This window comes from Malaclemys terrapin, chromosome 3 (assembly GCF_027887155.1).
Source record: "Malaclemys terrapin pileata isolate rMalTer1 chromosome 3, rMalTer1.hap1, whole genome shotgun sequence".
In the NCBI taxonomy this organism is placed as follows: domain Eukaryota; kingdom Metazoa; phylum Chordata; order Testudines; family Emydidae; genus Malaclemys; species Malaclemys terrapin.
The window spans coordinates 52,888,057-52,901,447 of NC_071507.1; the positions used below are offsets into that span (position 1 = coordinate 52,888,057).

The following is a 13,391-nucleotide window of genomic DNA, read 5'->3' on the forward strand; positions in this document are numbered from 1 at the left end:
TTACACATGCTTAAGTACAACTTGTCTTGTCCACATTAGTTTTAGAATGAGAATGAGTGCCAGCTAACACATTCTAAAACACCTTTTTCCTAGTTTAGTTAAGTCCTTCACGACTGCACTCAGTGTTCCATTTTACCATAATTAACTTTGTTTGCTGGCTAAATGTTTCCAAGTTCTGTGTCCATATTTGTTCAGATCTCTCAAGTTCTGGACAATGTTTTTATAAATCAAAAACAGATTAATGAAAATTTCCTGTTAGAGTCTAAGAAGACAAAAAAAGTCTTGGATTTCAATCAAATATTTAAGAAAATATTACAATAGCACACTGAGACACACAAATAAGATGACTTATGATGGGATTAAAATTCCACACTATTAAGATTAGAAGGCAGGGATTGCTTTGAGGTGCTCCAGACTGAAATTCGATGAAGATGAATCAGTGATGGTGCAGTGATACATTAAGATGGTTGAGTCTTTGCTGTTCTTTATTTGATCTGGTACCTCACTGAAATAAGAGGTGTAGAAAAGTCTGACCCTGACATATGGGAGGATTTCAAAAAGGAAACTGGATTGTTAAATGCTCCCTTCTGTGCAGTTGGTTCAGATAAAGCCCCAGAACATGAAAACAGAGCAATGAAATTTGTTTTGAGGGGTGGGGGGCATAACAGCACTTAAGTGTTCTTTCCAGATTTTTCCTGACATCCTCAGAACTCCATCAAATTTTGAATGAAATATTAAGCATGTCTAGGGTGACTTCTCCAGAAGTAACCAAGCACCATCTAGGCTCATTAGGTGCCGTTAAATGCTAAGAAGGGGCTTACTTGTACTTGCAACCTATTCACATATGATGGACTGGAACTCATTAATATAATGACAGAAGCAATCTTCAGTGATGAGCTAGCTAAAGACGTCAGTCGAATGGATACTCTGGGTCATGACTTATATGAAGCCTTCAAACCCTACAGAATTATCCAAGGCTCTGTCAATCTATGGGCTCCAATCAAGAAGAGCAGACTAAAACTGTACTCGAATGCAAACAAGTCAGAGTGAAACTGGCAGGAACTATTCCAGAGCTAGCCCCAGACAGGTCATTGTTTACTCATCTCCTGGTTATGTCCAGACCTCAGAGTGATGTTGAACTATGTGAGATTTTGGGAAAGTACAAGTGTTTTGTGGCACCACATCTGATGTTTGGATGCAATGGAATAGTTCAAATGTGCCAGGCAAAAAACAAACTAATGCACATCTTGCATCATCTTCCTACACCAGCATCTACTGGCAACATGACCAGTACCTTATGCCTGCGTAGGCCTTTCAGCGTAGCAATCATAGATGGTATGACTGAGGTACAAACTCTTGACAAACCAGAAACTATTAACTCCTGCTGAGATATGGCTGAACGCTTCATGATGAGGCTACAGAGAAAATACTGAATATATGACTAATTGCACCTCGTGTTTGACACGTATGCAATGGAACTGATTAAAAATATTACCAGAGAGAAGAGACTCAATGGCATTGTACTTGTCCAAACCAAAATAACTGACTCCACAAATATCTCCATACTTGTCTCATACTGGCACAAAGGACAAGTTAACCACATACCTTGCAGGAAAAATGCTTCAATATACAAGGTATTGCCTGAAGAATTCTGTCATTTCATGGAGTAATGAAGCTGCTGGCTTGCACTATTCAATGGAGTTTCTTTGTAGTACTCACGAGAAAGCGGACACTAAAATTATCTTGCATGCCAATGCCATCAATGCCATAGAGATGCTACTGAACTCTGGATTTTTGCGTAGACAGAGATGCAAATTATCAAGCAATGGAATGGGTCTGGGATGAGCGAGCACATCCAAAACTACCCTCCTCTATCAGTCTTGGAGGATGGACTGATTACACCAGTTGTGTGTGAAATATTACCCGCTCCAGAATCAATCCTTCAGCTAATCAAATGCTTGTGTGCAAAACCACCTTCAAATGATTGGCCAGCAGCCTGCCTTGTATGGAGATATGAGAGTGCAGCATGGATGAAGATCAATGTGTCTAGCGGTGGTGCCCTAGCAGAGATGACACCAATAATGACTTTGATGAATAAACGTTTTCAGCCCTACACGTCAAGGCTAATTTCCCCAGAATTAGCCAAGGCGAGTGTCGTTTATATGTAAGCAATGCATCCCTATGTTGAAGTATAATTTTTAAAAGTTGATTTTTAAACATTTTCTCAAATATATATCTACACACTTGGCTTGTCATGTTTGGTATCATTGTTTGTGGGAGAAAGGGCGTTTGAATGATCCCTAGCTTGATCTATTTCCAACAATGCTGTATTATCAAAATTTCCACCAATCAGAGGACCTGTAGCTGGGAGCCAAGAGCGGAGGGGGGCGGTGAGTTCCCACAGCCACACTGCAGAGGGTGACATCACTGAAATTATGATTCTGTTGATTTTTATAAATCAAATGATACCTTCCTTACTTTTCTCTCACTAATTTGCCCATGGAATGAGATTTTACTATATTATGCTCCCAGACTATTTCATCACCTTTTTCTTTTCTGTGTCTAAGGGTGTAGGCCTCCAGTCAGACTCTAAAACATTAGTTTCCCAAGGCCACACAGACTACTGTAACAATTGCTCTTGTTCCTACCTAGTTTCTTTTGACTCGGGGGAAATTATAATCTACATTTCCAGGGAAGAAAGACGTGTGCAGTATTTTTTTCCCTCTGTAATAATCATTAAATCAGACCACTCATGCCACTATTAAATAACTACTTAATAATAATTTAGTTATTCTCTTAGGACTTTTTACTCTGGTTGAAATATTACAGAAATGTTAAAACTGTGCCACAAATGCTATCTTGCAGCCAAAAGTTAATTACACAATCACTAGGACAAAATTATTCTAATTACAATTTAAAATGTGGGTTACTAAAAAACTAATATCTGAATGGCACTGAAAATTCAAGATGGTGTATTGTAAAACTGAATGATCTGCATTGCAAGCCTATCTTCAAGAACTCATGGTAAATGGGTGAAGTCCCAGAGGACTAAAGAAGGGCAGACCATAGACTTTAAAAGGGAAAATAGAGGACCCAGGAAATTATAGACCAGTTAGCCAAACTTTGATAAACGGAAAGATACTGGAACAAATTATTAAACAATTAATTTGTAAGAACTTAGAGGACAATAGGGTTATAAGGAATCGCCAGCATGGATTTGTCAAAAACAAAGCATGCCAAACCAACCTAATTTACTTCGACAGGGTTACTGGCCTTCTAGATATGGGGAAGCAGTAGATATGATATATCTTGAATTTAGCAAGGCTTTTGCGACAGTCCCAGATGACATTCATATAAGCAAACTAGGGAAATGTGGTCTAGAGAAAATGACTGCACCGAGGATGCATAACTGGTTAAAAGACTACACAAAGAGCAGTTATCAATGGTTCACTGTCAAACTGGGATGTTGTATCCAGTGAGGTGCCACAGAGATTTATTTTGGGTCTGGTACTATTCAATATTTTCATAAATGATGGAGATAATGGAGTGACTGAGCACTCTTGATCAAAGATTTTCATCAGGAGCATCTACAGGTCTGCGCCTGTGCCCTAGATAGCCTCATGCTCCAGTATGAGGGTATATTTGGGAGGGAGAGGGAGACTGCCACCACTCCAGTTTCTTCTCAACCATAAAAGTCCAGTGAAATGACTCCAAAGCAGCATGGAAGAAGGGTTATTAGTGCAACACCCATCAGGATCACTTCTTGAAGAATTCCAGTTACTGTACAAGGTAAGTAACCTCTCCTACTTTGAGTAGTGTCCCTACAGGTGCGGTACCAACTGTAGAACACACTGGAAGCCTTGCCAGATCTGGAAGCAGCCATAAGAGCGTAATGGTGGTAAGATATGTGTATCGAAGAGCAGGTTGCTGTCCTGTAGATGTCGGAGAGAAGTATGATTTTCAATAGGGCTACAAAGGTAGATTGAGCCCTGGTGGAAAGAGCTATCACCCTTGGAGGGGAGCAACCCCCTGAAGCTTTATAACAGGTTAAGATGCATCCCACAAACCATTTGGATGTTTTTTGCGTGCATCGGATGTCCTCTCATTCATTCTGCAATTGGGATGGAAAGCACTAAAGGACTCAGTCTGTTGAGATAAAAAGGCAAAAGCTCTTATATCCATCATATGGAGGCATGTTTCTTCTCTTAAAGAGCAAAGGGAGAGGCTTGGGACAAAAACACCGGTAGGTAAATCTCCTGATTAATGTGGAATTCTGAAGCAATTTTATGTAGGAAGCAAGGGTGTGAACATAGTGTCGCCTTATCACAACAGCACACTGCGTATAATGGACCAGCCATCAAGGCTCCAATCTCCCCTACCCTCCTGGCTGAGGTGATGGCTATGAGCTGTGAGATTGACAGACAAATGAAGGAGGAAACTGTTCTCCAGGAGTTCAAATGGGGGCCCCCTTAGCACACTGAGAACTAAGTTGAAGTCTGGCAAAGATGGGCTGTGACAAGTGAAAGATCATTGGTAAAAACCCTCAGGGCAGTGGAGAGGCCGAAGGATAGAATGCAGAATACTGTTTGTGGTCCCTGAATACCACAAAACATAGGTAATGTCCATGCAAGCGGATATAAAAATAAGCGTCCTGAAGGTCAAGGGAAACAAACCAATCTTCTGGATCCCAAGAGGGAATTATTTCTGCTAGAACTAGTATTCTGAACCGTTGAGAGTGGACAGAGGTGTTCGCAGACATTAGGTCCAGAATGGGTCTCTACCACCCATTTTCCTTCAGGAACAGTAAGTACCAGGAACAGAACCACTTTCCAATGAAGTCTGGTAGGACAGGATTGATCTCTTCTAGTGTTAGGAGGGATTGTACCTCTCTTCTCAGAAGACCTTTGAGAGAAATAGGGTGACCATATTTCCCTATGCCCAGGCAGTGGGGGAAGGAAGGAGGCTGCTGGTGAGTTGAGCACTCCCACTGGGGGCTAGTTCTCTGCACAGCGCTGGGAGCAGGACGTACCCCACTGGAGGGGGAATATGGAGGAGCAGCAGGGCTGGGGGTGTATGTGTGAAGGGCAATGCAGGGCGAGGACAGCGAGAGGGGGATCACTTAAAGGGCCGATGGGTGGGTAGCAGAGGTGACACATAACTGGCCGCCACCTGGCACCTGCCCGCAATCACCAGCCACAGCAGCTCGCAACCTGTGCCATCTGGAAAAGGGACAGGGTGGGGTCCTGCTGGCCAAGAGCCAGCATGCAGCGGGAGCTGTGCTGAGTGATCAGCAGGTGGAGCAGGCAGGCTTCATGCGCTGCAGCTTTGCCCCACCACCAGCCTTGCACACCCACCCCCATAGTCGACCACTGGACCCCACCACTCACCGCTGGTGAGCCGGCGGCTGGTGAGCAAGGATCCGGCCAGCAGCAGGACCCGCCAGTACTGATTGTGTGGGAGACAGAAAATACAGGACAATTTGCCCTTTTTAAAGAAAAAGTAGGGACACCTACAGGAGGACTTAAAAACAGGACGCCTGGTCACCCTAGAAATATGGAAATAAGCATCCTGAAGATCAAGGGCCAAGAACCAGTCCCCCTGTTCCAAAGTTGGAATAATTGCTGCTAGCGTGACCATCTTGCATTTTTGAGCCTTGATGAACTTGAGTGCTCCGAGCTCCAGTATGGGTCTCCAACCTCCCTTTTTCTGGGGTATTGGAAAGTAAGGAAAGTAAAACCTTTGCCTCGTACTTGCTGAGGTACTGGTTCTATGAATCCTACATGGAGGAAGTGATCTCTCTCGTCACAATAAACTCTTGTGAAAGAGTCCCTGAAGAGGGACAGGAAGGGTGTTGTGGGGAGGGAGGGAGGGAGGTGAAATGAACGATATCCATTACGGATGATTTCTCTCACCCATTTGTTGGATGTTATCCATCCCCACATGCTGCGGAACAGAGCAACGCGGCATCCAAAGGGATGAAAAGGGCTGATCAGTGTCAGGTGGCACTGGAGGGAGTGGTCTGTTTGCACCCCAACCAATCCGTCAAAATTGATGTTTTGAAATGGATGGTTGGGAAGATGATGATTGTGGGCCCAATGTTTTGTGCTTTGAGAATCTAGACTCTCTCTTTGGTGGCTCATAAAAACGTTGAAATTGATAGTATGTGATTTGAGGGCTGAGAACTGTATTCTCTCTTCTGTCCAGGTGTATAAATCCCAAATGACCGCAGGGTAACCCTGAAGTCTTTGAGCATATGGAGAGATGCGCCCATCTTTTCTGCAAACAATTTGGTGCCTTCAAAGGGAAGGTCCTCCACATGTCATCTGTACTTCCTTGGGGAAGCCAAACAAATGTAGCCAATGGGCTTGTTGCATCACAATTGCTGTAGAGATGGATCGTGCCATGGTATCAGCTGCGTCGAGTGCTGACTGAAGTGTCGTCTTGGCCACTTCAGTTGTCCTTCATTGATAACGGCCCTAAACTGATCTCTGTGTGATTCTGAAGCTGATCAATAAACAAACTGATTTTGGAATAACTGAAGTAGTTGTATTTTGCTGTCAGTGCTTGGTAATTTGCAATGCGGAATTATAGCATAGCCGAAGAATAAGCATGGCTGAAGATTAAGAATAAATAAGTTGAGGTGTTTCCAATCCCTATCATATAGGGTGGGCTTTGCCTGGTGTTGACAACCTCTGGAGTTCACCGCATCCATAGTGATAGAATTAGGGTGTGGATGGGAGAAAAGAAATTCTGTATCTTTGGCTGGGATGTAATATTTCTTATCGACTTGTTTACAGGTTGGCACAACCGATGCAGGTGTCTGCCGTAAAAGCTTGGTGGGCTCCAATAGAGCCTCACTGATGGGGAGGGCTACTCTGGATGACAAAGAAGAGTACAAAATGTCTACCAGTTTATGGTGTGATTCTTTTACCTTCTTTAGAGGTAACTGCATAGTGTCTACCACCCTGTTAAGCTAGGTCTTGAAAGAGTTTAAAGTTGTCTATTAGAGATGATGGAGGGGGCATCACTGCTTCATCTGGTGAAGAGGACAAGATGTTGGTCAGGGTTGTGACCTCTTCATCAAGGTTGGCCTCCTGTTCCTCCCTCATCTATTCGGGAAGTTCAGAAATTCTGGATGCAGAGGCAGATGGAAGGTGCCTTTGATTCATGGTGGGCCACGCTAGATGTTTGGGAGGAATGATGTCAATATGCCTCTCATGGGTCCCAGTAAGGCCATTGGAATGGCAGGATGGGTCCCGGTGGACAATACGGCTGTGAAGGCCCAGATTGGTAATGGGCACTATAAGGTGCATGGAAAGAGCAATGGGATACAACGTCGTCCTGCTTGCTGATTCTCGACTGGAGAATCGAGGTGCATGGTATAAATGCCTGTGGAGACTCCAGAGTTCAGGGCAGAGTCAGTACCAAAGCCCCAGTACCAAGTAGTGGAGACTCAGGTACATCAGATACTGTAAGGTCTTTTGAGTATCTGAATTCCTGTGGTGAAGTGGAGGGCAGTATCAGTGGTGGCTATCAGTGCTGAGACAACGGTATCGATAGGGTCAATGACGAAGGCCAGCCTAAACGCTCGAACGTTGTTTAGCATACCATTGATGGTATGGCACAGCAAAAGGAGGGACAGCATGTGTGCGGGGCCGAATGGACATTGCTACCAAAGTTCTCCAATCAACAGCGCAGGGACGCAAGCGCACCTAAAGTGGGGCACCCATAGGGACACTACTCGAAGAAGAAAGGAAAGTTAAGAGGTGAACCCACAATATCCTGCTCTGGGGAAGACCATATTCTAGACCTGGAAGAGCAAAGCTCAGGAACCAGTAGCAAGGCAATACCATTACTTCATCCAAAGCAACCTCCAAATACACAGGCACAAACCTAGCAAGACAACGTAGGACAGCTCTTCATAAGAAGCTTTTGGATTTAAGTTATATGCAGAGTTTTCTTTTGACTAGTGCATATCTTGTTCATGGGCTGTGCTGCCACATACTGCTGAGGTTTCTTACCTGAGACATGCTTCTTTCTTACCTTCTTGACAAGAAAAAAAAGCAGCAGCAAAGCTTAAGAGAAAGATGGTACTGTCTAATCAGAAATCAGAACTGAAGCTCTCTCTAGAAAGTAGCACTGGCTGTGTCACCAAGCTATTGCCTGGTGAGCCAGGATGATCTGACTACCATAAAAAGGGCAGGAAGAAAAACCAGAGAGAATGTAGTAGAGTTCTTTAAGAAGGGTGTATTAGTACTTTATCATCATCTGAAACCTAAGTCTTTAGTCTCATTTCCTCACAAGTTCTCTTGCCTCTCAGGCAAGTCCAAAGTTTACTAAGGAAGCAGGCCCCAGCCTGTGCCAAACTCAATGCCTTTTTCCCCCAACATGAAGACTATTCCCTACTGCTCCTTTCTGGAGTGGTTTTCCCTCCCTTTGACGCTCCTTCAGCATACCAGTCTTCTTGAGTGCATATCCTGTCTCTCCTCCTCCCTCTGGAATGAACTGGGTCTGGTTTATATAGGCCCCAGAACCCTCCCAGCAGTCTCTGAGAGAATTGGTTATTTGGAGTCAGCTGCTTTGATTCCCTGCACAAATGCAACAGTTCACTTTGTCATAGACTGAGCTGCAAAACCAGAAAGCCTTGATCACAACGGGGATCTTGAATATATAGAGGTCCTGGATTGAACAGAATGGCTCAAGGCTAAATCACACTTCTTTGGAATATAACTTAATCCAACAGGCACTAAATCCTTTAGAGGCCCCAAATGAACAGAAACGTGGTCAAATTACTTCGTTTTTAAAACCTCCTGTAGAAGACAAAACAGCTTCAAGCACTGCTCTCTAACACTTTGGGCCCAAGAATGGAAGCTTACACAGACAGAAAAATGCCTCAAGGAATGGCCCTCACTGAAGTAAACAAAGCAGTGAGTGGGTAGGTCTATTGCAGACATTTGAATTAAACAATGCACCATGTTTGAAGCCTGACATCTGTTAGTCTTAACAATAGCTCACACAATACACAGTCAGGTGTTCTGTCCTTATCTCCATCTCTGGGGATTTTTAAGAGCAGGTTGGACAAACACCTGTCAGAAATGGTCTAGATAATACTTAGTCCTGCCTTGAGTGCACGGGACTGGACTAGATGACCTCTCGAGGTCCCTTCCAGTTCTATGAAATCAGATCACAGAAAATCTTCCCAAGTGAAATTTCAAATGATAAAGAACTGATCTAATTTAAAATAATCCAATGTCATAATCTTATCCAGGACAAATCTTTACCATGTGAGACTTCTATATAGGGTTGACAACCCTCCTGGATTGGCCTCAACCTCCCAGTAGGTGTTGCAATGGGGCTAAGGCAGGATCCCTACCTAGGGTGACTAGATGTCCTGATTTTATAGGGACAGTCCCGATTTTTTGGTCTTTTTCTTATATAGGCTCCTACTACCCCCCACCCTCATCCCAATTTTTCACATTTGCTGTTTGATCACCCTATCCCTACCCATCGTGGCTTCATGTGGCTCCCGGAAGCGGCCAGAATCTCTGGCTCCTAGGTGCAGGGGTTCTCTGCGTGCTGTCCCCGCTCCAAGCACCGACTCCGCAGCTCCCATTGGCCAGGAACCGCAGCCAATGGGAGCTGTGGGGGCAGTGCCTGCAAGCAAGGGCAGCGTGCGGAGCCGCCTGGCCGCCCCTGAGCATAGGAGGCGCAAAGACATGCCGCCGCTTCTGGGAGCTGCCTGAGGTAAGCACTGCCCAGCCAGTGCCCGCACCCTCTCCAGTACCCCAAACCGCTGCCCCAGCCCTGAGCCCCCTCCTGTACCCAAACTCCCTCCTAGAGCCCACACCCCAAACCCCCTCCCACAAGCTAACCCCCTGCCCCAGCTCGGAGCCCCCAGCCCAGAGGCCGCACCCCAACTCCCTGCCCGAGCCTGGTGAAAGTGAGTGTTGAGTGTGGGGGAAGAGTGAGCAACAGAGGGAGGGGGGATGGAGTGAGTGGGGTGTGGGGCCTTGGAGAAGGGGCAGGGCAGGGACGTAGCCTCAGGAAGAGGTGGGGAAGGGGGTGGGGCCAGGGTGTTTGGGTTTGTGCGATTAGATAGTTGGCAACCCTACTACTATAGCATGTGTGGTGAGGAATGACAAAACCAGTTCCATAAAAGGGCCTAGGAAAATGTAAAGAGAAACAAAATAAAGATAACCAACATCAGATTACAAACTAGCTAATTTTGTTTTATTTACAAATCATGAAACCCTATTTAAAGAGATTGCAAACAAACATTATTGAAAATAATGAAAGCTAAAATACATAAATTCTCAAATCTACTCTTCAAATAGCAATGTACTTTTCATTAACTGCAGCAACTGAAACTACTATTATACAGTAAAACCATATAGTTACAAACACCAGAGTTACGAACTGACCAGCTAACCACACACCTCATTTGGAACCGGATGTACGCAATCAGGTAACAGCAGAGAGAAAAAAAAAAAGCAAATACAGTACAATACCGTGTTAAATGTAAACTACTAAAAATTTAAAAAATATTTGACAAGATAAAGAAATTGTTTCTGTGCTTGTTTTGTTTAAATTAAAATGGTTAAAAGCAGCATTTTTCCTTTGCATAGTAAAGTTTCAAAGCTGTATTAAGTCAATGTTCAGTTGTAAATGTTTGAAAGAACCATAACACTTTTGTTCATAGTTACGAACATTTCAGAGTTACAAACAACCTCCATTCCTGAGGTGTTCGTAACTCTGAGGTTCTACTGTACATTAAAAAAGTTGCAAGTGTAGTCAAGACAAGACTGCCTAATCTCTCCACCGCCTCCTTTTTCCACTTCTAAAGAAAGGAAGACACTATTCAACTAAAATAACGTTTTGCGGTCTATTAAACACGTCCACATTACCTGACATCTCTATCACATATAATCTGATCAAACTGTGCTTACTAGACCTAAAGGAAGTCAGTTATTCCATTATATTTTAGACTACTAATTATATTTTGTCTACACTTAAGACATTTTGCCAGCATATCTATGTTGGTTAAGGGTGTGAAAAAAAAAAGCTCTACTATGAAAGGAAAGACGGACCCTTTTCTATAAACAAATAGAAGGAGGAGTTCTTAAACTCATTATGGAGAAAACTTTTTCAAGAAACAGGTTTAATTAGAAATCCTTCTAAGGATTTCTGCATACCATAGCCCATTAATCCTACCTACCACACAAAAGTGTATCATCTCTTACCCATTTTCCTTTCCTACACTCTCTTCCTCGATTTTTTTTTTTTGCCCTCTTATTACCCACATAAGTACTCCCCCTTCCACTATGCGGCATAGAGAATCAGGAAAAGCCACAGATCTAACTAGTAACAGGCTGTCTTATGAGGCCATCTCCACAAGCCTTGGCATAAGGGGTGTGATGGGGCAGGGCCATTGCAGATGTCTCTGTGGTGGTTCTGGGTGATGCAGCTGACCATAAGCAGCTCAACTTTGGCTGCCTAAATTATGCAATTTTGGCCCCACAGCAGCCCTGCATTAGGAAGGCACAAATGTGGCTTTTAATACCTCCATATCCCCTACGCCTCCCCAAACTGCGGTGGGGGCTTCGTGCTATTTCAATAAGATACGCAGCACAAAAATCTCAATGTTTTATAGCATTCTGCTGACCACATCAAATGTGAAAAAAATGCTAAATAATTCATATAACATCTTAATGCCATTCAAATCTTTTCAGTTATAGAATTAGGTTAGTTATAATTAGGGTTAAATTAAAGAACTTTCAACAATACTATTAAGCTTTAAGTTTAAAATAAAATATATCCCTTTCTAAATCTTCCAATCCACCTGAAATAAAAATTACATGAGCCAATCTAGCACTATGAACTAAAAACTCCCAAAATATTAGCAGTGGCATAAATCAAAACCATTCTCTGTATACACACTACGCTGTACAGCAGTGTAATTAAACTTCTGTGTTCTGCCTTTACTTCTGTCAGTAACTTAACCTCATGAAAGTAATAAACAAAAGCTATAACAGAACTTTAAGACATTTAACACTTAAGAAAACATCTAACACACGATGTTTCTTCTGAAAACTAATCAGACTCTTGAGTACTTACAACAGGAGCCGGTCAATCCTTGGTCCATTACTTTTTTGAAGGACAATGGGAGGCCTATACACTTTCATTAACCCTACAAGCTATACAATTATTCTCTTCTTATGTGGTTCTTGTCCTCTTTATAAATACTTGTATGCAGTGGTGATGATTTCCAAGACCTTTTTATAGACCTTAACTCAATGAGTTCTCCACTGACATGATACAAGATACTGCTCCCAGTGTCTGACTCAGAGGCCTCACAATATATTATTTATCACAGCTAGACTAGGAGGTACAATATTATAAACACAACATGACTAGCATGCAAAGGCATGATATGAACTAATGTTCTGTATTAAAACAGAAGTTATAATGCTTATTTGTTCTTAAGTCATTTAATACACACACCCATTTGAGAAAATTCATTCAATATTGAATAACCAAAACCAAATCAAATTTACTCAAAGTTTTACATTTCTTTCACACATCCTCTATTGTGTTAATCCCTCCCTATACTGACTACCATTTCCCCCATGACAAAATGGGGGTGAGGTGGGGATTCATATTTGATAATCTAACTGTTTTTATAAAAAAAATTGGCTATAATATGTTGGAAAAACTGCAGCACTATATTTCCTTTATTATGCTTTGAGGTCTATCATTGATCCCATATAAATGAATACTGTTTAGAATAATTGAACCCTTTGCCTTCAGTTTTGCTTAGTCATTCTGCCTAATGCTGGGGGCACTAACTGTTACATGCTAATGTTTTAGAAAAACTTCAATAAATAAAATGAAGATAGCATTAGCAAATTTGAAGAGTAAGATGTCAAATGGCCAGACAAACTATTTAAATATTGATTTGACCGCATGATGTGTAACTACAGCCTTATAAAAATACCTCATGTAAAATGTTTTGAATTGCATGTTTGGTGCTAGTGACTTTATAGATTATTATATCATTAAATGTGCAATAAATAATTTAGGTTCAGATCCATTAGGCCAGCAGTATCAAGTACCCAGTTAAAGTAAAAGAATTTAAAAGCATTTGAGTCTTTTGAGAGGATGAGATTATAAATCTATTATACACCAAAGAGAAAACATTCAGTATACATATGTAATTAAAATTCTTTAATAGATTTTATTTTGTAGCTCATCCAAATGCTTTACATTACTGAGATACGTTCTTTCACCTTGAATAGTTTTAGACTCAGTCACTAATGGCCCAATCTTCCCAGGTGTTTAGCATCCTCAGTTCTTGAGCGCTAAAATGTAATTGAAATACATAGACTCCACAA

At 42.4% G+C, this 13,391-nt stretch overlaps 1 protein-coding gene across 12 annotated transcripts in view; it reads right to left on the minus strand.

Annotated features, from left to right (window-relative positions):
* The window catches only part of ENAH (ENAH actin regulator), a 171,905-nt gene that overhangs the window by 26,459 nt on the left and 132,055 nt on the right, over positions 1–13,391 (minus strand). The window contains exon 1 of one of the 12 annotated variants that reach the window (XM_054021363.1): positions 12,115–12,203. The exons of the other annotated variants lie outside the window; for them this stretch is intronic. Within the exon in view, the coding sequence (XP_053877338.1) occupies positions 12,115–12,182 (68 nt within the window). The 5' untranslated portion in view covers positions 12,183–12,203. Of the gene's footprint in view, positions 1–12,114; positions 12,204–13,391 lie in introns of those variants that run through there. 12 annotated transcript variants of the gene reach the window in all.